The sequence below is a fragment of the Peromyscus californicus genome, unplaced genomic scaffold, assembly GCF_007827085.1.
Source record: "Peromyscus californicus insignis strain IS unplaced genomic scaffold, ASM782708v3 Scaffold_6__1_contigs__length_162567912, whole genome shotgun sequence".
In the NCBI taxonomy this organism is placed as follows: domain Eukaryota; kingdom Metazoa; phylum Chordata; class Mammalia; order Rodentia; family Cricetidae; genus Peromyscus; species Peromyscus californicus.
In genome coordinates, this window is record NW_026294584.1 from 31,046,272 (window position 1) to 31,071,185 (window position 24,914).

General features: G+C 41.9%; 1 protein-coding gene across 1 annotated transcript in view; it reads left to right on the top strand.

Moving 5' to 3' along the window:
• Positions 1 to 24,792, top strand: part of Cav1 (caveolin 1) — a 33,344-nt gene extending 8,552 nt beyond the window's left edge. Inside the window, exon 3 of the mRNA XM_052719705.1 lies at positions 22,568 to 24,792. Coding sequence (XP_052575665.1) covers positions 22,568 to 22,909 — 342 coding nt within the window. The 3' untranslated portion in view covers positions 22,910 to 24,792. The remainder of the gene's footprint in view (positions 1 to 22,567) is intronic.
• The last annotated feature ends 122 nt before the right edge of the window (positions 24,793 to 24,914 follow it).

Sequence of the window (24,914 nt, forward strand, 5' to 3'; positions counted from 1 at the left end):
TTGCCCCATACCAGACAACACTGATCAGTCTTGGGCAACCAGTTTTTTTTAAACCTTGAGCAACTATCAATTCATACCCAGAAGTGCCTCAATTTGGAAGAAAAAAATGTTCAAAAGCATGATCAAAAATGCATTGGCAATCACCTGTTACTGATTCTTACGCCTGGGACACACTAGAAATCTCTCCACTCACTTGTCTAACAGATGGTACAAAATTTTCACATCCCAAGTGTACACTGCCTCCCTCCCTCCACATTCTCCAGCATCACATCTTTCCTGCCCTTCACCACAGCCAGCAAGCTGCTCCATTATCTGGATGTGCAGTTTCAAAACTCAACCTACCCTATACTACCCCATTGGATTCTTTCCTTAAATCACAGGGTTAAATAAACTGACATGCCTCCATCACATACTTGTCAGTGACTCAATCCAAAGACTAAAATGTTTAACTATTTTTCAGTTAGTCCAGGAAACATAAAACAGCATATTTTCACATGAGCCATTGTTTAGGGAGGGGGAAATGTTTTTGAATTCTGTTTTAAAGGAAATCTGTGTGATCCATGTACTGGGCGACTACCAAGGGATTTAGTTGGTAGAACAGTGGTACACCTGCAGAGAATACATATTTCCTGCCTCTCCCGGAAACTGTGTTGATGGTTCAGATATAAAATACATCTTGCTTTCTTTATTGAACCTGATGAAGATGTCTCTTGTTGGTCATTACTTCATGGAAAGGGAAGTTCAAGTTTCCTTTTAGCCATTGCTGCCTGTTTTGGTGATTAAAAACCAGGCGCTTTTAATTTTGAGGATACTTAAATATGCTTTGGTGGAGTATATCTCACAGTAATTTAAAAGTTAACATTTTAAAGCTGCATTAAGTATAAAAACCTTCGCTGAGCCCAATAGCAGCATTATATGATAGCTAGACCATGACAGACTCAATGCTAGATATTTGTGTCTAGAAATCATCCTGGGTCATGTGTGTTGCAGATGTCAAACACAGGCGCATTTCTCATTTACAGTGAATATTGAAAGACACTGAGCCCAAGTAGTGAAAAAGCAGGAGATGGAATGCAAACAAACAAAAATTTAAAAAGTTTTATAACCTCTTTGTCCCTCGCTAGCCACCTGCTCTGTGCTAGGCTGGGCGACACACAAATATCAACTCCAGCTCCAACTTCCCCCAAATTCACTTCTTTTTACACAGTGCTACCATGTATTCATGCATGGCAGGCTTAGGTATGAATTCATACATTCATATATACAGCCAGGCTCAGGCATTACCTGAGCAGCTAAATCATGCTCCGTCCCCAAGGGTATAGGATTTAGGGGAGAGATATGCACATAGGTAATTGTGAGTAAGATCATATAACTAAAGCAATCAGGCACAAAGCAGAGAGTTCTTCCTAGTCTTCAAAATCAAGTGCATGTTTGTGCAGAAAAGGTTCCCACCAAGAGCAGCCAGGGAGGCGAAGGTGCCTGGCGCCAGCAGCAGCTTAGTGTGGCCAGAGCCACATGCAAACCAGAAGCCAGTTCAACACAGCCTTCTTCACCCAACCAGAGTATTTGTATCTTTATAGGCATCGGTGACCCACAAACAGGTTTTGGGGCCACACAGTCAGCTGATGGTACAAGCCCTTTCAAGGGCTGGTTCCAGCATCCTGGTGCTAAATGTGTGTGTAGAAGGGAGAGAGGAATGGGACACCCCCTCCAGCACTTCTTACAGCATGGCTCAATGGGACTTACTCCTCCAGCAGTCCTGTGAGCTACATACTTTTGTTACTACTATCAACAGCACACCCATTTTGCAAAAAGAAAATGCAGATTGCTCAGAGCTGCACAAATAGAAAGTAGAAGAGTCGAGATTAGAACCCAAACAGTAGAACATAAAAGCCTGGGCTCTTAACCATTGTAATCCTATACCCTTCTGCAAACAGGTCACACTCCAGGGAAACAGTGGTGCTATGAAATAACTGAAATACGTGATGGCAGCCTCACCTTGACCAAACAGGCATTTTTGATGTGGTCTCCGTTGGGAGTGACAGGAATATCACTGTAGGCCCTGACTCCAGATTCTGATGGGTTGGTAGGAGAGAAGAAAAACTGATGTACAAACCTATGTAAATCCCCAGGGAGGTAAAGGACACAAAGTTGCAAAGACCTGAAATAAGCACAAACTCCTGGGGCTTCTCAGTGAGTGGAAGTAGCATTGATAGGAGAGCTTTTAAAGTGCCTGGATTATCCAGACTCATGAAAGTACCTGGGGCGGGGCTGGTCTTGCTGGATGTGAAGGGTGGGGTAACCACCAGCGAACAACGAAGCCAGTCCCAACAAGTACAAAACAACTGTTCTGAAGGCCCTCAGTTGCCTGTTCAGTATCTATAGACATACGTGCCATGGAGCCATACATTGTGAAAACAGGAAGCTATTGAAATAGTTAGATGCTGGTGGGAGAAAGGTCTATTGAGTTCTGCAGGGAGTTTCTCTGAGACTTCCTCCCTAGGCATTACATGTTTGTTCTAAAAAACAAATGCCAGGAACAAAAACAGACTTAACTAGTGCATTTTACAAGGCAGCGTTAGTCTCTTAGAAGAACTGAAGTGTTACATCAGTCATGCCTCACTGTTTGCCTTCCCGAGGCTGTCAGCCATAGAACACGGCCGGAAGTGGGCATACCCGCACAGAGCAAGGAAAGGGCACTACATTTGTTAGAATCATCGCTGATTCCTTTTGTTACTTCAGTAAATTCTTGTCTTGTTTGTTCCTCAAAAAGCCAGGCTTTTTGTCTGTTTCGTTGTTTCGTTTTTTGGAGATGGCATCACTGAAAACAAGAAGAAAAATAAAAACAAACAAAAAACAGTTCCAACCAATTCCCCAAACTATTTTTTGATAACCCCCTTCCATTTTCTGTAGTTAAATAGATCTGAGAATGAATCGTTCCAATAAAACATGCTCAAGAAATACCTAGGAAGACCAACTCCCCACCAGACCCAGAGTACATGGAGTCCCAGAACACTACCCCACACCCCACCATGCAGGACTCCAGCCACCCTGCAGCAGCAGCCTGGGATGCCCGAGAGTCGGCAAAGTCTGCTCTTTCCTCTAGCAGTTATGTTCTCACTGTTAGAGCATTGTATAGCTTTCCAGTCACGGTCTCAGGGCTCACTAAGAGCAAAGTGGTTTCCTCTCTTTCTTTTGAGGAGAGTGGTCTATCTCTTTCTAGCCCCATTTCATATCTGAGTTCCGCAGAGCCAGGCAATGACCCTCACTTCTATAGCTGCCCCAAACCTCCAGGTAGACCCCACAGCCCAGCACTGAGTCAGCCACCAGAAAATAGAGGCTCAACTGAATCAACACTCTGAACTTCTTTGACTGATTTAGTCTTTTTGTATGAAAACACAGTTGAATTACAATATCACCTGGCTTCATTTGTGCCCTTTTTATTGACTACAGCTTAAAATTTTGTAAGAAAACAAAAATCTGATACAGTGATAAAAATGTCCAAATTATCAGTCAAAGGAAAATGTGTTCTATATGTATATATGCCTAAAGATACACATATTTGTCTGTATTTATAATACTTGTATATGTATTTTTAAGATGTATTTTTTTCAATGTTATTTTGATTTTTTTAAACTCCAGTATCAGATGAACACAATATCGTACATCTTCCTTAGACCTTCCAGTGTTGACCTCCTGGGGTGCCACAGATCAAATCCAAGCTCCAGGGTATCCCAAGCACATTCCAAGGATGCCATTGGCTGCTGCCTGGCTTCCCCACTTCTTCCTTCACTTCTGCTTTATCACTCTGAGATGATGAGCATGCAGAACCTGAGGTTTACTTGCTTAGAGGATCTGAATTGTCATCCACTATTCCAACAGCAGAGACATTTCCTCTTATCCCAGAGCTGACCTCTTGCAGATCACAGATCTTGTCTCACAGAAAAAGGTAAAAATAAAACCAGAACAGAGACAAAATGGAACTCTGGGGTCAGATGGTACTACTTCATTACTGCGTCTGTGCATTGAACAATGAAAGATAAGCTTTTATCTCAGATATGCAATCTATTCTTGTCTCCTATAATAGCAGATAGATTTACTAGAATACGTCTAAGAATCATCAGCTTGACTTCCAATAGGAGTCTCAGCAACAGAAAGAGTGTAAAATATCTGCATTATTATTCAGTTAAAAATGTATAGGAAGAGGAAGTGCCATCAAGAAAGAGTGTTGAAGTGTAATGAGAATGTTAGAGGTGATGTATGACTTGGTTTCAAACATGCAGGCCAGAACCACAATCTTAGTACATACAATGTTTTGTCAGAGACTGGAGTGGACAAGTTAAGAGGTCTTTCATCTCAGAAATGACACCAGTTATTAATATCCTTGATTAAAACAAAATCAAAGTGATTTTGACAAGTTACAGATAGACTGTAAACATAATGACCATTACAAAGCACAATTTTGTTAAAGGACTAGAAATAAAATATATAATGAGAAGCAGATAATTAAACATGAAAAACAGGAAAGAAACAGGGAAAGATGGTCCTTTTCAAGGGAACATGTGATGTGGAAAGCCAATATTCCCGTTGAGCATAGTGGAATAGAACTCTCCGCCATAATGGTTCCACAGTGTTCTGAGATCACGACCTCCTTTGGGGACCAAGACCTGTTTTGAGAATCACTGGTGTAAATATGCCCTTAATGGATGCACACACAAAACCCCTTGGGCAATGGGAGATGCCAATTATGTATGTCCATTGCTCCAGAACATTAAGCATCTCCATAATCAAATAATGCTTTAAAGCAAGTGTGATTTGATGTCTCAAAAGAAATGTCACCTTCAAGATTCTTTACCTTACCAGGCTACAGACTGCTTGGTCTTGAAAGGGAGTGGAGCCTCTGGATGATATTTTGAAATATATTTTGAAAAATGGTATTTTGGAAAAAAACAAGGAATGACAGCCCTTTGCTTATTGTCAGATTACTGGGAGATTTACAATAGAAAAATTATTCAGATAGAGCCATCATTCAAGAAAAGAGAAGCCTAACATTATTTGCTTTTAAAAAAAAAAGTATAAAATATTATCAAGTAGTAACAGTGGTTAATCCCAGGAATGTATCACAAGAAGCAGCTCCCTGATAGTTGTGTTTATTTCCTTGTCTATACAACTTCTCAAATCTTCCTCCTTCCCTCTACAATTACAGTTTTGTGTATGACAGCACACACATGCAGCCTGACACAGACATATATGAACACCTTCCTCTATTTCAGCAGAGTACCTGATTTGCTTGGGTAAAGAGTTGAGTAGCTTTGCTTTAATCAGCCTTGTAGAATGAAAGAGGTAAACATCCAAAAGCAGAACACTGAAAAATGCATGCATTGTAGTGACCAAAAGGTCAGCACGAAGCATTATCTGTGTGGCAAGCCCGCCCTCCACTCCCTCCTACACAGCACATATTCACAGAGCTGGCTGCATTTATAAACCCCATTGTGGTAGAACCTTGAGATGTAACTTCATGCAAGCATGTGGCTTCCACGGAGAAGCTCTTCATCCAGCCTCAAATCATCTGGAGAGCATTTTAAAACACTGTACATCTGCACATTGGATGCAGAAAATCTGATGTAATTGGTCTATGGTAGGGCCCAAGCCCCATGGAATCTTCCTTTGTAGCTCCTAGATACAGCTGATACATAGTCAGAATTAAATTCACATTGGGTTAGACTCTTGAGATTTATTAATAAAAAACCATGTGTCACAGTAAGATTTTCACAACCATAAAGGCAGTAAGGTATTACTTCACTAGCTCCTTATTAATGGTGTGCAGGAGGGTCTTAGCCATTTTGCCAGAATATAATGTTTTCTGCTGTCGCAGCTATATGAGATACACTTTCCATGCAGAGTGAAGTTCATGGTACTTGTAAAATCCAGCTATGGACTGCCTTCTGTGCATTTGATTATGCTTCTCTATTCTCCCCCAAGAGGACAGTCTGTTGTTTGAAGCACCAAAATGTCACCTCCAGTTCTTTTTTCTTACCTACCTTGGAGCTATCAATTCACACTAGTTTTTCTCCTAAAAATGCTGTAAAACACCTTTATACCAGTAGCCAAGGGATCTTCAGAGAATCCACACCAGGCAGGTGTTTCAAAGTTCTCCAGTGCTTCACAGAGAAGAGAATCCCAAGTTACTGACTGACATTTACTGATGCCAGTCACTCTTCAGAACAGAAGGGGAAACTAAGTCCAAAAGCATAATTTAATTCTAGTCCTCTCTTGGACATGTATCTCCAGTGTTATTTGGGGCCTTGGAAAAGTCCTATCTATTTCCTGTGTCTATAATAATCAAAAGGAAGAACCAAGACAATGCCTAATAACTTTCATTTCTAAAGATTATTGTATACTTGTATATTGTATACTTATAATTCAAGTATACAAACATTCATACAACAGTAGAAACCCAGAAAAATACCTGAAAAAGAGGGAGATTTTGCATCAATAAATTGTGTGTGTGTGTGTGTATGTGTGTTGAGACAGGGTCTTATTAAGTAACTGTGGCTGCTCTGGGACCATCTATGTAGGTGAGGCTGGCCTTGAATTCACAGACATCCACCTGCCTCTGCCTCTAAAGTACTAGGACTAAAAGCTTATGCCACCAAGCCCAGCTAATCATCAATAGTATTTTTATTATGAATTTCCTAAATTTTTCCATTTGGCATCCTCTTAATACTGCAACTACGATGATTAATTAAATCATCTTTGAAAGACTAAACTCGAAGGTGGCCTGCTGAACCCATGTGTTCCACAATATGCACTTAGTTCTGAAGACGATCTGGAGCTGGGGTTCACGTCACGCATCCGGACTCTGTACTTCGCACTCTTCTCTTTTACTGCCTCCAGATTGGTCGCTTATGTTCCAAAATGAACCAGAAGTCAGTTCCAAAGTTGGCTACAAACCTTCAAGTTTTCCTTTTCCTTTTTTGCAGCTAGTCAGTTCATCCAAGTTCAGAAAGCAGAGAAGTCAAAGTTGAAGCTTGGTTAGAGCCGTGGTCTAATAAAGACCTAGCTAAATAGAAAATTCCTGTGAAGCCAACAGTTGTCAAGTTCACCTAGTTCCTGTGGCCCTGTTTCTGGAGTTCCTTTAAGGCCCATCTGTGAGCAATAGGATCAGATGACTAACAGGCAAAAAAGGCAGCATTACTTTGAGTCATATTTTCCTGTCAGGGAGCTGTAAAATTTGTTTCTCTCCAACTGACATAAAGTTTAGCATTTAAAGGCCCACATGATTGCAATCCCATCACTTAGCACCCCGGCTGTGAGACTCTGAAGGTAAACATGAAGTCACTTGAGTTCTAGGCCACCTGAGCACTCTTAGAAGGACCCATCAGCTCTCACAGGCAAAGCTACACCCAGACCTGTAGGTTGGAATCCGAATTTTCATTATACACAAAACTCAATTAAGCCATCTTTCTTGCCGTTAGTCAGTCTCTGTGTATGCTTTTACCAAAATTATTATACCTGGATTGAAAAAAATGACTATACCAGTGAATTCAGTTTCTAATCCATGAGCCAGATAATAACATATTCAGAACTCTGTTTCTCAAAGGGGATGTAAGGAAGACAGTGATTGCTCTTGTAAGGAGGAGGAGGTATGACCTACAAATGCCCAGTGTGGTGCTTTAAAGGAGAAAGGCCCCCATAGGCTCATATACTCAAATGTTTGATTCCAAGTTGGTGGAGCTGTTCAGGAGGAATTAAGTAGTGTGTACTTGTTGGAAGAGGTAGTCACTGGGGGTGGGCTTCAAGGTTTCAGAAGCCCATGCCAGGCCCAGTCTCACTTTCTCTGTCTTCTGCCTTTGGATCAGTTTGTAAGGTCAGCTGATACTCTACCACCATGCCTGCCTGCCTGCCATATGCTTCCCCCACCCTCATGATGGTCATGGATTAACCCTTGAAACCATAAGCAAGGCCCCAATGAAATGCTTTCTTTTATAAGCTGCCTTGGTCATGGTGTCTCTTCGAAGCAATAGAAGAGTAATCAAGACAGCAAGTTTCACTAATTCATTCATATATTTAACAAATACTGATTTATGAACCACTGTATTTCATAAACGTAGAGTCTAGTAGCAGAAACAATACACACACACACACACACACACACAAAGAGTAGGGAGAGGGAGGGAGAGAGGTAGAAAGGGAGAGAAGGAGAGAGAGAGAGAGAGAGAGAGAGAGAGAGAGAGAGAGAGAGAGAGAGAGAGAGAGAGAGAGAGAGAGAGAGAGAGGTATACCATTAAATATAGAGTGATAGCCGGTTGGTGGTGGCGGCGGCGGCGGCGGCGGCGGCGGCGGCGGCGGCGGCGGCGGCGCACGCCTTTAATCCCAGCACTCAGGAGGCAGAGCCAGGCAGATCTCTGTGAGTTCGAGGCCAGCCTGGGCTACCAAGTGAGTTCCAGGAAAGTTGCAAAGCTACATGGAGAAACCCTGTCTCGAAAAACCAAATAAATAAATAAATATAGAGTGATAAAGATATAAAGTGATATAAAGTTGAAGTGATAACCTGGGTAGAAAAAAGGGTTCAAGTGAGAAACCAGTGTGAGACTAGAAGGAAATCTTCAAGGCAGGATGAGATATAGAGAAGTAGCCAGGTAGACAGTGTTGGGGGAAGCAAGTCAAGCACATCCCACAGCCAGTGAGAGGCTCGGTAGCAGGAATGGACTTGGGCATGGGCCTGGGTCTAGACCTGTGCCTGGGACATGTCATCCTTCATTCCTCAAAATTCTAGTAACTAGTGATCTGGAGCCATGAGGGATAATGACTTCCTCTCTTACCTAAAAGCAAATGAGTCCATCCCAGAATGACAACACTCATCCCTGGCGATGATTCCTAAGTGAGTCTGCAAAGCCAAAGTTCATGTCTATTTAATTATACTGTCCCCTTTTCTACGACCCACAGCCACCCTTATGACCTTGACCTGGCCCTGTCTCCTCATTTCATTTATTCCATCCTCAAAAAGCAAATGCTTCCCAAATGTTAGATGGATAAATAAAGGGCTCCACTAGGCCACGGCCATGCAAAGCAAACATCCCTGCAATAAACAGAAGCATTCCAGGCTGCAGATACTTCTAAACTGAAGGTATCGCCTTATCCTAGCATATTATGATGTTTTTAGGGCAGGATTCTCAACCAGGTGCAATTTTTCCTCCCTTCCAAGGGGATATCTGGCAATGTCTGGAGACAGCGCTACTTGTCACAATTTAGATGTTATTACCGGCATCTCGTGAGTAGGCTTCAGGGACACAGATAATCATCCCACAGTGCACCCTCACAACGGGGGCTTATATAAACCTAAATATCAAGCTGCCAATCATGTCCGTGTGGACAACCCCATTGTAAAGGTCAGGGACTGTGTCTGGACAGTTACTTTGCTTAAAGTGTCAGTTCTGTACAATGGGCTGTGATCCTCCTTGCGAGGATACTCGTGTATATCCTTCCCCCTGTTTCCCGAGTCGCGTCCGGGCCTGCAGGGATTTATTTGATTCATTTTCTATTTGTTTAATAAACAGACTAAAAGCACTGGAGGAAAAAATATTCCAGCCGTGAGGCAAAGTGAATGCTGTTTATAATGCGCCTTTGAGCGGAATGGTAGGATGCTGCATCTGCCACCAGGAAGGACACTGTGACGGTTACAAAAGGAGTCCATACTGTTTAAAAAGCTCAAGCAAACACATTTAGGGACTACGGGAGTAGCCTGCAAATGGCGAAGACATGTCTGCTTGTTGTATCTTCAATAAAATGTAAAGAGCCTTTTTTTTAATATGGTAATCATTCATATCTATCCCATGGCATGTCCAGAAGCTTAAAGAATAGCAAACACCAGAGCATAAACACAGAACTCAGTGAGCAAGCCAGACCTTCAGATGAGCCCTCTAATTGGGTGTTAGCACAAAATAAGATTTCCACACATTTAGTGAGGCAGGCCTTTTCTGTTGGAGACAGCATTTACGACGCTCTGGATGGCTACAGTTATTCCTTCTCCTGCATGGCAAATGTAAGTGGGCCAGAATAGTCAGTCCTCTCTGTCCAAGTTCCCTAACACGCAGTCTCCAGCTTCCTATCTCTGGTCCTTTCTTGGTCTATTTTTACACTGTTGTCTGTTCTCTGTCACCTGTTTGGTGACACTCATCATCAACAAGTGGCACTGAATGGACACCAGAAGTCTGTGGAGAATAAAAGGAATCAGGAGGTACTCAGCCTGCTTTGTAGAGAGACATCTGCAGCTAGACACTTAGTGATAAGGAAAATGTGAAGGTGTATGAACAAAGTATATTAGATTCCCTAAGGAGACTCCTGGCCAACAGGCCTCAATTACATGATCTGGTTTTAGGTTCCCACCCAGATCACCCTAAAAGAGTGCACACTGTATATGAAGAGGTGTGGAAACACTCAGGAATCCCTAAACCCTGACATTGAAAACAGGGATGTATATGCATTTCCTAGGAGTTCCCACCACCCAACTGTTACAAGTGGGGTGACATTAAAGCAGCAGATATCCGTTGTCTCCTGGACTGAAGACAGGGGGTCCAAAGTCAAGGCACTGGGAAGGCCATGCTCCCTGTGAAGCCTCTGGTGGATATGTCTTTTCCTTGTTTCTGGTGGTGTGTTGAGCATTCTCGGCAGATTGTAGACAGCAGCTACTTAACACAATTCCCTGACTCCATCGTCACTTGCCTTCTCCCTGTGTTTACTGGAAATCAGGGTTCTAATTTGGCTTGTAATGGGGACATAATTCAATGCATGGCAAAATATAAACTAGGAATGTACACCTGTGTTATCAGACCGGGGATATTCAGTCTACAATGGGGAAATGTAATGTGAACCTCAGAGTACTTCTTACTCCTTCCTGACCAAGACCACTGGACTAGTGCTCCTGGTGCAGCTGGCACTATCCTAGACATATTCCATAAGTTAACCATAAAATAATTAGAATATCCCTATGGCATTGACACCACCATACCTGCATGTTCTAAATAAGAAACCAAGGCAAGGAGCCGATTAGCTGTTTGTGTGATGTGATACCACCACGAAAGAGGGCAAATCCAGCCTCTGTGGTGTTGACCTGGAAAATGTATTGCATTTCAAAAACAATACACACATATGCTATTACGTTAATTCAGATCTACATACTGAGGTTTGTAGATCTCTCTATTAGCAGCTTTGTTTTTCTTTCCTAGACCTCCTGCATCAAATTCCAAGTGGGAGGGAAAGATGCCCAGATACCACACACAGACCACTGATTCTGATTCAAGACCCAGAAACTTGGGTTTTCACAGTATCTCCAGGAAACTCTGAAGTATTTCAGTGTTTGAGAAACTGTCCGTCAGGGATAAGGAAGAAATAAAATGCTATGGTTAAAAGAGAGAGAGAGAGAGAGAGAGAGAGAGAGCTGGGCGGTGGTGGCACACGCCTTTAATCCCAGCATTCGGGAGGCAGGCTGGTCTCCAAAGCGAGTTCCAGGAAAGGGGCAAAGCTACACAGAGAAACCCTGTGTCAAAAAACCAAAAGAGAGAGAGAGAGAGAGAGAGAGAGAGAGAGAGAGAGAGAGAGAGAGAGAGAGAGAGACGGACGGAGGGAGGGAGGGAGGGACGGAGGGACGGAGGGAGGGAGGGAGGGAGGGAGGGAGGGAGGAAGGAAGGAAGGAAGGAAGGAAGGAAGGAAGGAAGGAAGGAAGGAAGGAAGGAAGGAAGAGAACAGAAAGGAATAGCAAGGCAAGGGCCCCAGAGGTTGAAAAGAGTGAGGTTGCTGAGGACTGGACGTGAGGGAGAGAGTTCAAGGCCAGGTTAAATCCAGGCTTCTCACTGCAGACCCTTTCCTGCCCTGTAATCCATACCCCAAACTCTTCACTTGTTCACGATTGTCAACTTGCACTGACACTCTGGTTATGGATGCATCCTTCCCCCTTGCTCCTCCAAAGACAGTCCTGGGAACTTTTGAAAGATGGGGTTACTTCCCATCTTCCACTACAAAGCAGCAGGCCTTCAAGCCAAGAGCATGCATCAATGTTCCTACCCCAGATTTACATCCTCTAAAGTTACGGGTGGTTCACAGTGGGGTTCATGTGACTGTAGGTGTTTGTAACATAATCCAGACCCTCTGCCTTCAGAACTGGCTGCAAGAACGCCGCAGCTTCTTGCCCAGTGGTGCCAGTTTTGTCCAGTAAAGTCTGCCTCTGAGAAAACACATGGGAATTATGGCAATGTTGCTGTGTTCTGGTAACGTTTAATTGCGTTCTTTCTCATCCTCATCCATACCCACATGCTCATACACAATATTATTCCATCAGCTTCAAAGGCCTCTCAACATGTTGGAAATCTGTGTGGGAACAGAGAAGGGGTTTGGAATACACTCTCTGCTTGTGACTAGATTTGGTGTACACATTAGAATTTTAGAAATATGTATTTAATTTGGAAAAAAAACATCCATTTGTTTTTATTGAATATAGGGTGATAGAAGTACACCAGGATTTCTACTGAGTGGTTTTTCATAATAATCATGGTAAATTTTAACCAATTATCCATATTTGTAGATTAAAATTAGGAAAACCTGCTCTGAGGGTGTTTCCATTTGTTTATCCATTAGATCCTGATGTCATCCAGCATATCAGGACCCCAGAGATAGAAGAAGGAAGAAAGTCAGGGCTGCAAGGCCAGAGGATACAGTGTAAAGGCAACAGGGCTGCCGTTCACTGCAGGAGCCATGGCAGGCTCCAGTACTGTTTATCACTGAAATAAGAAAAGAAATCTTGTTTAACACGAAAGCCTTGGAGGCTAGAGAAACAGCTCAGTGGTTCAGAGAGGGAAAAGCTCTTTCTGAGGATACCAGTTCAGTTCCCAGTATCCTTATCAGATGTCTCACAATCACTTGTAACTCCAACTCCAGGGCATGCTACACACTTTTCTATACTCTGCAGGTACCTACACTCATGTGCCTATATACTGACCCACAAGCAGACAGATTCACACACAAATGATTTTGAAGTGAACTAAAAATAAAATGAGAGCCTCAGAACCAGGCTTGTCGTCTTAGCACTCAGAAGGCTGAGGCAGGAAGGTCAGTTCAAGACTAGCCTGGGCTACATAAGGAAATCTTATCTGAAATAATGAAAGTGCAGACCCCAGATCCCAGCCCAGAGAGTCTGATGAGAGTGTCAACTGAGAATATGCATTTTAGCACATTTTTCCTTAGAAAAATCCTCTTGCCATGCGGCTCATGCTGAGAACTTCTGAAAACCAAGAACCATAACTACTGCATTTTAAAGTAGTAAATTTAAAAGTCTAGATTTGCTTGTCTAGGTGTGTTTTCTAGATCAAAATGTCTCTTGGTCTTTGGAGCACATCTGATGTTCTGGCAGGGTTCTCCTGGAAAATAGAACCAGGGGAATGTATGTCTTATAGAAGAGAAGTTATTAGAGCAACTTACACATAGGGGCTGCATAGTCTAACAATAACCAACTGCACACTGGACAGGCTGGGAATCCAGTAGCTTCTTCAGTCAGGAAACTGGATGTCTCAGTAGACCCAAACAGGTCCTGTATGCCAGGAAGATTCCTGGAGAGCTGCTAGTATCCAGTCCACAGTGGAAGGCCAAAGAAACTGGAATTGGATGCCCTCAGAAAGAAACAAATGCAAGCAGACAATATTGCTTTTCCTTCAGACCTCTTCAAATATCAGCTACCATTGGAAGGCACCACCCATCTTAAGGCAGTTGATCCACTCTGGAAATGGGTTGGATTGTAAATACTGGATTGATTTCAGATCCTGTTAAGGTGACAACTAAGATCAGCTATCATGTGCAGTGGGATGTTCTCTATGGCAAATGTGTTAATAAATAAAACACTGATTGGCCAATAGCCAGACAGGAAGTATAGGCGGGACTAACAGAGAGGAGAATTGAGGGAACAGGAACGGAAGGGAGAGACTGCCTGCAGCCGCTGCCGCCAGGACAAGGAAGATGTAAGGTACTAGTAAGCCGCTAGCCACATGGCAAAGTATAGATTAATAGAAATGGGCTGAATATAAGAGTAAGGGCTAGATAATGATAGGCCTGAGCTAATGGCCAAGCAGTTTAAATATATAAGCGTCTGTATGCTTATTTTATAAGTGGGCTAAGGGACTGCTAGGGCTTGGTAGGACCCGGAGAGAAAACTCTCCAGCTACAATCACATTTGGTTTTAAGCTCGAGCCATTTGAGGCATATGGGTGGACAGTCTTTTTTTTTTTTTTTTTTTTTTTGGTTTTTCGAGACAGGGTTTCTCTGTGTAGTTTTGCGCCTTTCCTGGAACTCGCTTTGGAGACCGGGCTGGCCTCGAACTCACAGAGATCCGCCTGCCTCTGCCTCCTGAGTGCTGGGATTAAAGGCGTGAGCCACCACCGCCCGGCAAGGCATATGGGTGGACAGTCTTATACAAACACTGTAAATGGTCTAATTATTTTTCTAAGATTGTGTGGATTATAGAAAGTTTAAGATGTTATATTTCCTTCTCATATACTTAGGGATTTTTGCCTCAGCACCAAATTCTAAGAAATTAGGTATACATTCACTGTGAACGTTTATATGTAAGTATGAAAGTTAAATTGTCTAATATAAAAGATAAAATTAAAATGATAACGTAAGAGTGACTTGCTTTAGAATTGGATTCATTATCTACACCTTCATAACCAATTATCCTCAAATTTAGTAATGTAGAGCAACAAACATCCATCACTCTACCCTTTCTGTGTAGTGGGCATGAAAGTGTGACCTCTCTGAGTAGTTGTTCGGGGTCTCTCACAAGGTGCAAGGCAGTTGTCAGGACTGGATCCTTCCAAAGCCAAGGTCGGAGAGGTAACATATCCAGCCTCATCCACATGGGTGGTGACTAACCCTTTCCTTCCAAACTGTTGGAATGAGGACTTCAGTGTCTCAGTGTTTGATAACCAGAGGCTGCCTTTAGTTCTTACCCATGCCTTTCTCTTCCAAGGGAATCCAATCATGGCAGCTAACTTCCAGCAGAGCAAGCCAGAGAGCAAGAAAGGCACACAATAGCTGTTACAGTGTTTTGTAAACCCACCTTCAAAACGACACCCTTCACTTTTGAAGGACAATCACGACTTCTAGCCACCAACTCAAGCAGAGGGCATTGAAGGATGTGAATAGCTGGAGAGGGATCCTTGAGACCGATTGTAGATACTATTACATCTAAATTTCATTTTTATAGATGAGAAACACATTGTACTGCTTCCTTCAAAGTTAATTTATCATTCTGATATTAATGTAAACATTTCCTAAATTAAGTTTGGCTGCATTCTGTGGGAATTTCTCGCAATGTGGGGAGGTTGAAGCCAGATATGGGACATGTTTCTAAATGTGTACACAGTATGCCTACCAACAGAGAAGTGTGTTCTGGGAATTAAACCTAGAGCTGCAGTTTAAAATAATGGTATGGACATACCACATAGGAAAAGCCACTTGGTCAACATTGCTGGCCCTGTTTCCACAGCTGGTAAATGGCAAAAGAGCATCATTTCCATCCCCTCACCCTTTTACTCATTCATGTCACCTCATGGTCATGAGACGACATCACTTTATGTAGTCAGCACATACTGTTGTAAGCAGGATGAGAGGGGTTTCCCCCATAAGACCCAGTCTTTTTTATTAAGGAAGATAAAGTTTTCCTGGAGGCTGGAAATATGACTTAGCAGTTGAGAATGCTTAGTGCTCTCACAGAGGACCAGAGTTAGATTCCTGACACCCACATTGGGTATCTCAAGACTGCCTCTAACTTCAGCTTCAGGGAATCTGATGCCCTATCCTGGCTTCTGCCAGCTCATCTACACATGTACACACACTAACACACACACACACACACACACACACACACACACACACACACACACACACACACTAAATGAATAAAATGTAAATCTTAAAAAGAAACGTTCTTGAAATTTCTACCTAGCCGACTTACTTAAATCTTATTGGTCAGAACTAGTCACATCTATATTCTCAACAAACCACGAGCCATTTACCAAGAAGACTAGCATAATAATCCCATGTATAAACTAACCATGGCATAACTTTAAGATCAGAAGACCTTTCCAATTACCTAAGTGGTTAGGACTCTGTTGGGACAGCAGTGTGACTGTGTTGAACAGACAACAGATGAGTCTTCAGCAAACATCTTGGTAGCTGCTTTGTGATATGTCCTACATATACATTTTAAACATGCTAATAATGTTCTAATGGATATTTCTTATATTCCAATACAATCCGTTTCCACTGACAGTATAAAAATATATCTTCCTCACAGAAACCAAACGTGAAAACATTGTGCATAAAACCACAAAGGTACCTAAATTTTTCTTGACTACTTCTTATTCAGAAAAAAGATCCATATTTTGAGACAGAAAAAAAAAACTTGACCATGTTTCTTTAATCCTGTGTACATGTAAACTGCCTTTAAAATATTATCTTAAGATACATTTAACAGGATGGGCCTTCTGAGATTTATTGCATTAGCTAAACATTATCAAAACATAACAAGACAGATTGCTTTTCTTGACATCTGTTGCTAGATTTTGTTATGTTTCAGAAACAGCCACTGCTTTGCAAAGGTATTTTAGCATCATTTATAAAAATCTAGTAATATAAACTGTTGACTCCTGAGAAAGCATCCATTGGGACACGGAAATATTGCTGAAGCACATCCGTACTTTTGATCTGTAGGTCTACGGAAGGATTATTAGCAAAATGGCAACATGGTCCTTAGATTACAGGACAGAAAATCATTTCTTCGGTGGGCTAATTGAGCGTCATTAGAGGCACCTCATTCTAACCCACAGGTGCTTACATCACTTGGGTGTGTTCTTGTCTCATCTTTGAAGAAAAGCCAATTTCTAACTTGTATGCCTTTCCGAATCTGAGTGAGCACATGAAGTATTGTTCTCAGTGAGGCCAGCAACACAACAGAACATGGTTCACAAACAGTCACCTAGTCAATGCCAGAGCAAAATTCCACACCAACCAAGGTACAGGCACAATGGAGAAGAACAAGTGGAATAAGCCCCCTGGGAAACAGGACTCAAGAGTGGCTGTTTTGATGGAAGGTTAATCAGTCTGATGCTTTATGTAAACAGTGAGTGCCCAGGGGACTGGCAGAAAAAGGTGCCATCACTTGTCTCACAAATGGGCCTGTGGGGCCTCTGGCGATCAAGACAATGTTTACATTCAAGTACAAGACCAGAAGTTGTTCTTGTTGGTCACAGAACACAGCCACCAGACTGACTGGGAGCATGTGGTGATGGCAGGCAGTGGTAGCAGAAGCCAGGAGTGTTGCTGAGCCTGAGTTCCAATCCTGTGTCTATCATTTGATGAGTAGATAGCCTTGTTCTAGCCAAGACAGTGGTGGTCATTGGTTCCTGTGTTTTAAATGGGACTCCGGTTCTTTATGAATCCTTTGCTTTAAATTTCTATCAATCTACTACATAACTCTACTTTGGTTGGTGTGGAATTTTGCCCTGCCATTGACTAGATGACTGTTCACGTAAAGGAAATATGCTCAGTTCAGTGTACTTTGAATGAAAGTCAAAATATATACTAAAGGTAGTTTTGGGTTTTTTTTTTTAAGTATTCCTCATGGCTTAGTGATTAAAAGTGCTTGCTATACAATTATAGATGACAAAGTTTAGACCCCACCACTGCCCCACAGACCAGCACACCCAGATGAGCAGACACACATGCACACACACACACACACACACACACACACACACACACACACACTTTTAAAAAAGGTATCCATTTCCAATTTTCTTCACCCTGGCTGAAGTATGAAAATGTCGTGAGCACAGTATTAAGAGACATCTCTCTAAGACATATGCAGAGATACTGCCAAGCCAAAGTCTGAGATGGCAGGGGGAGATTTGTGGGTACCTAGAGATCAAATAGGTACGTGGGAAAAGGGAGGCGGGGTGGGGGGTGGGCAGAGCTCTGGCTATTTGTACACTTGGAAATTGTAAAATTAGTATTCTAATTTTAGCTTTTCTACCAATTCACTTGGGACCATGATATTGTCTGCCTCGTTTTAATCATTTTGTGCCTCAGTTTCCATTTCTACCATTTAGCTTGACAGTCCCTGGCTGAATTCCCAGGATAGTAAGAACATACTGTTCCAAGCAATATAAATATAATCAGTTCACACAATTCAAAATATCCCTGTTACCAGATGTCCTGACTTAAAGTGGTAATGCTAACAAGAGCCATTCCTTCAACTACAGAGTGCTTCTGGGTGCCAGTCTACCAGGCAAAAATTAAGCACCAAGGCTAGTGTAAGCATTTGGATTCCCAGCAATGCAGAAGCAAAAGGAAGGTTGACCTGCAATGTGACACATGCCGGCTTTGCTCTCTAGCATCTGGGTGACCTGGAGCAAATTATTAACTTCCCTTAATATCCTCATCTACGAAAAGGAGTGAGAATGGGCATCTCAGAGGCTTGCAAGAAAGGCGATCACAAGCACAGGTTAGCCCTTGTGAGCCAGGGGTAGGCACTGAATTTGCATCTTTTCTGGGCTGTGTCAATCATCCTTGCTTATCTATTAAAACCCTAGTCAGCAGATCAAGGAGCTTGTCAATGCTGTTGCTTGCTGAGAAGTTGCTGTATTCCAGGGCTTTGTACTCACAGGAAGCACTCTCCTCAGTACCTGGATGTCGCTGTAGAAATGGAGGTGGAGAGGTGGAGAGGAGGAAACATCCTCTGGATTTAGTGCTTCATTAGTCTTCCTTGCCTCTGCCCCCATCTACACCTGATTGGGCTGTACTGTTTCATTCTTTTAAGCCACTGTCAATTCTTAAGACTAAATTAGCAACGTAACTATATTTATGTAATTTTTCATTGTTTTTTCCAGAAAACCTGGACAAAATTCTCTGGGATACTTGAATACTGTGCTCACTTCCTGTTTTTGGAAGGCACTGAAAATGTTTCAAAAGTACCTAAAATGAGGGAAAGAAAGGATTTCCAATATGCTTACTTAGATGTACAGTTAAGGAAATTGTTATCAAGAAAGTTTACGTATAAACACATGTTCCTAGATATCTTCCCTAACAGAATATACTTTGACAGTTTAGCCAATTACATATATTCACATATATGTATACATCCAGACATGCACATATATGTTGTACCTCCCCTAAGGCCATGCTAAGGAAAGGTTAAATGTAGTAAGCTTCTAAAGCTATTAACTTGCCTTTTCATTATTGTGAAATACTCTTCACATTCAAATGAAGAGTATTTTTGTTTTGTAAAAAGTGGCTCAGTATTTAAGAAAGCATCAACTTCCTTTAGAACAGAGTTGAGTCTCAAACCAACCTCTTATTCACCTTGACAATTCATTGTCATTTCTGGGGTAATAAGTAATAGACGTTCCTTTTAATAAAAACAATGGGCCATTGTCCTTTGTGCACTCAAGCAGGTGTGCACTCCCAGGACACTTGTAAACCACCATGGTTTATACTTTGATCCCAGATTTATATTTTCCTGAAAATTTTGCGATTTTGACATCTTCAGTTTCACTTACAAAATAATGGCATCTTTAAACAGTTAAAAAAAAAAAAAGGAATGTATTTCAGTTGAATTGAGGGAAAATCATCAGTTCTCATTTTTCATTTTTTTTGGAAGAATTTATTATCATAACCTTGAAAACAGACAATTACAAATAAATATAATACATTATAATTATAAATAAACATATTATTCAAGTATTGATCTGATTTGCCTTGTATTTCCTGTATGGTGCATGTGTGTGTGTGTACATGTACATGTGTATGTGTACAGTTACGTGTGTGTGTGCACGTGCGTGTGCGTGTGCGCGTGTGTGTGTGTGTGTGTGTGTGTGTGTGTGTGTGTTAGAGGACATATCAGGCATTGTTTACTCCAAAGCCACCCATCTTTTTTATTAAGGACAAAGTCTCCCACTGGTTGGGAACTTCACAATTGGACTAGGCTGGGTGGCCTACGGAGCTCTATGTCTGTTGTTTTTGGTTTTTGTTTTTTATTTTTTCAAGTGGGTTCTGGGGGCTAAACTCAAGCCCTTGTGATTGTAACTGAGCTATCTTCCTGACTTCTTACAAGCTGTGAAAAAAAAACACAAGTGGATGTTTACCTCTGAGTCTAGTTCTAAATGTGCTGAGGAAAAAAATACAATGACTATTTACAAAATTATAGCTGAACTATTTTTGCATATTATACTATTAGGACACTGGGCAATAGAGCAAGAAACAGAATGTTCTGGAAAATAAACTTTAAAACTGGTAAGCATCATGTACTTTTTCCAAAAGACATTTTGGTGTGTTAAATCAAAGGTGGCTCGTTGGCCCCGAACAGCGGCCAGAAGTTCTAGCCTTGACTCTGAGCTCTGGTGGCTGCAGAAATAGTCATCAGTTTGTGCCAATTTCAGACTACGCTAGAACCCTTCACGTAGCAGCCACCAGGAAGCAGTAGCCCAGAACTATCCAGCCTTCCTGATGATAATTTGTTTTCAATCCTGTGCTTCATTTAGTTTATATAAAGTCTCAGAGTTAACTATGTCCGTGAGCAGGTACCTAGAAGGGGATGTTAGTACAGAAGGGATGAGTTTGCACCAGCAGAGTTTGCACTAGCATCCCCCCATTGCTGTGACTCTGTCCTTAGACAGTCACCGTGAGTCTCTTCTTCTGTAAAGTGACAGGAACCTGCTATTCCAGGGAGCTTTGAAATCCCAGATCACCAACCCAGAGAAGAGTTTGGTGGATGAAGAGCTATGTGACTGCAAACTTGCTTGCTTGGTTCCCAGGAGCCATTTCTAAAGTATTCACAATTTCTGGACCACTGGTATTTATCTTGATCGCTACCAAAAACTATATTCTCAACTTGTCTAATCTAAAGTGAGGTTCTCTTCTCCTAATTTAATTTTTTTCTTCCTAATTTTCTCCTTGCTCAAATGTTGCCTGTGTTCTCCCCAACAGTTAGATCAGGAGTTCGAAGGTCATCCTTTGCTCCTCTTTTTGAAGTAACCAAATCTTCCCATACTATCCAGAAATTCTTTTCTCTCTTCTCTTGCTTCTTTTCCTTCCTTTTCCCTCCTCCTTTCTCCCCTACTTCTTTCCTCCTTTTATTTTCCTTTTATGACCACTTTCCCATCTTGACTGCACCATCTTCACTTGGGTGTGCCACAGGCTCCCTGCTGTTCTCCTGTAGCTAGAAATTTTCCTGTGTCCTGGCTGGCTGGCGATTGGGACAAATCTCTCCCACTTGCATCCCCCAAGTAAACACATAGAGGCTTATATTAATTAAAACTGCTCGGTCGTTAGCTCAGGCTTACTACTGACTAGCTCTTACACTTAAACTCAGCCCATTTTTATTAATCTCTATGTTGCCACATGTTCCATGGCTTTACCTGTGTGCCATTACGTGCTGCTCCTTGGACGACAGGCTGGCATCTCCTCACTCAGCCTTCCTCTTCCCAGAATTCACTTTGTCTGCTTATCCTGCCTATACTTCCTGCCTGGCTACTGGCCAATCAACATTTTATTTATCAACCAATCAGAGCAACACATTCACAGCATGCAGAGTGATATCATCTATCAGTCTCCTTTCCCCTTTGTCCAGCATACATACACACACAAATCACACACATAAACACACACATACACACACACACACATACACACACACACACACACACACACACACACACACACACACACACACACACACACTTGCGCATGCACATGCACTCACATTACATTGTCAAATTCATTGATGAAATTCTACATGGTTGTGACTGAACTTCCCTGCTCTAAGATCCTCATAGACTCTCACCAATTGGATAACAATATTTTTGTCTCAACCTCTTTCCACCTGGTCATTCTAGTCTCCTCTGCCTGTGACACTCCCCATCCTCATTCTAACTTGCTCCTGAGGCTTGGCTCCCAACATTTCCAATCTCCTTCTTTCCTTTCCCTGTCACGCACATTTCCAAAGCTCTGCTAGAGTCTTGCCTCTCATCTCAATGTCTCAGCTCACCCAGGACCTGATTTCCTGAAATGATTCTGCTAATTCTGTTTGGAAAGTCATTAATGAATTCTAAACTAACTAGTCCTCAGCACTGCATGTGTGATTGTCTTTGAAGGCAGTTAAATTATGTCACATTCTTTACATTTTACCATGTTTTGTGTGTCCTTAGCCATGTTTCTGAGTTTTACTTTAAAGCAAGAAGTTTAAACGTACTCATTTGTTCTAAAAGCAGTAGTTCTCAACTGTTGACACAGTAAAGAAACACCTGGAGAATTTGTTAAAATTCTTTTGGGCTCCACCCTAGAACAATCAGATCTGAGAGGCACTCACATATTCGTTTTTCCAAGTGAGTTCCAAGGAGGCAGATGCCTGATTATTATCTGGCACAGGGCTGGCAAACAAATCTTAGACATTTACATAAATCTCCAGTTGTGTCTCCCCCTTTTCTTCTCTTCACACTCACATTCTGCAACTTCTTTCTTTCAGATCGACTTTGAAGATGTGATTGCAGAACCAGAAGGGACACACAGTTTTGACGGCATCTGGAAGGCCAGCTTTACCACCTTCACTGTGACAAAATATTGGTTCTACCGCTTGTTGTCTACCATCTTTGGCATCCCTATGGCGCTCATCTGGGGCATTTACTTTGCCATTCTCTCTTTCCTGCACATCTGGGCAGTTGTACCATGCATCAAGAGCTTCCTGATTGAGATTCAGTGCATCAGCCGCGTTTATTCCATCTATGTCCACACCTTCTGTGACCCACTCTTTGAAGCTATTGGCAAGATATTCAGCAATATCCGTATCAACATGCAGAAAGAAATATGAGTGACATTTCAGGGATGGAAGTATTCTCAATTCTTTTTTCTTCCTTATTATTTCCTTGGTGCCAATTTCAAGTTTCAAGTTGCTATCACAGCAGCAATTTATGAATGGTTTGTCTTGGTCCAGAACAAAGAAGTCATTTGCTCAGTTTTCCTATGTACTGCTTGTCTCTTGAGCTACTGCATCTATTTTTGACAGTCTGAAATGTTTAAACCCACTCCCACCCTCTCTTTGCATGTGGATCATTGTTTGATTGGCTAAAATACAAACATATCGTTGAAAGAGAAAAACGATTAGAATTGGGGTAGGGTGGGGATGGAAAAAGAGGACCACCAACCTCAACTGCCCATTCTAAAATGATGATGTCATAGAAAGGGAAGACTTCCAGGCTAAGGCCTCATGTCTAGGAACATGAGGGCAGGTTTTAAACAGATACTTCCTCAGCCATCTGAGGAGTTAGCTGTTGCCATTACTCTTAACAATCACAATCTAGTGGGATCTAGTGACCACTGTCAACTTGGAGACAATAACCTTCATGCTCATGGTATCAGTAATGTCTTATTCATCTTGACATTTTAACCCATTATCTTATGTACCTGAATATTTGTTATTACCTATAATAAAACCTGGGTGCCTTCTAATTTTCCATGTTTCCTTTTCAAAGAGGGTGTAACTCATCAGCTCTCATTATGCCAGCAGCTTTCCTAAAAAACAAAACATAGAAAATCTACTTGCTAGAACTCTATACTTGTTTCTGACTCTGCGATACAGAACCTGTTGAAATTGATATCTGTGCTTGGTCATGTAGCATCTTTCTCTATGTCAAACCTGGTCAACATTAACCCAAAGAGATGATTTAAAGCAGACAAATGGGGCTGAGCTCTCTCTGGGCCAGCAGGAGTGGAAGCCAGTTTTTCCTGCCTCTCAGCAACGGAATGAGGTCAGCATGTCTATTCAACTTCACTTATTTTCAAGAACAACCACACTTTCCTGACTCGAAGCTAATTCATCACTGGGATGGTTTAGTGGCTCAACACTGTGCTCCCTTTCCAACTGATCAGTGGGCCTCCAGGGAGGGCTGTCAAAAAGGAGGCCACCAAAATGAGACCGCCAAAACTGTTGCAAGCATGATCCCTTCTACGCATAGCGCTTGCAATAGTCTGTAATGCTGTGACATGTGACCCCTCCCCCTGCCAGGAGCCTTTGGACTAATGCAAGCATCACTTTGCTCAGAGTGAAGATGCGGGAGGGGTGGCAATAAAAGCTTGAGGTGATGTTCTTGCTGGAATAAGTTCTAGTTCTTCTGAACCCAAACTGAGGAATTTCACCTGTATACCTGAGTCCCTCCTGAAAGCTGCCTACCTGAGACACCCAGAAGCTTTTTAGTCCCCCACTCACATTTCAGCTCTGCCCTGGGGGCTATTTTTTTTAATTCCAGGTAGGCTTTTCTTTTAATATATTTCATACATTTATTGGAATTCTGCTTGACTTTTGTTTCCTCCCTCAGTTCCGCTGACACTTTAACTTCCAACCTGCTACCTGCTTTGATTGTTTGCATTGAAAACAGACACTGGCGTGGACACAGTTTGACTTTTCAACTGTGTACATAACTGAAAATGTACTATACTGCATACTTGTTCAAATGGAAAGATAATCTTTATCTTTATATAAGGAGAATCACTTGGGAAATGGTTCTGCGATTCAGTCTATAAACTGTGTGTCCTAAGACATGTCTGTTATTCTAGATGCTTGATCTCATGTAAGTCAGTTGCTGGTTCAAAAAGTTACTGAAATTTTATATGCTTACTGATATATTTTACACTTTTTTATGCTGCATGTCCTATAAATATTTCAAACCTGCACAATAAAAATGTTTAACAGTTAAACAGGTATGTGTGTGTATGTATGTGTATGTGTGTGTGTTTGTATGTAGTAAGCATGTGTATAATGTGTATTTGCATATTTGTATTGTTTTTTGGGGGTAGCAAACTTCTGAAATATTAAAAAT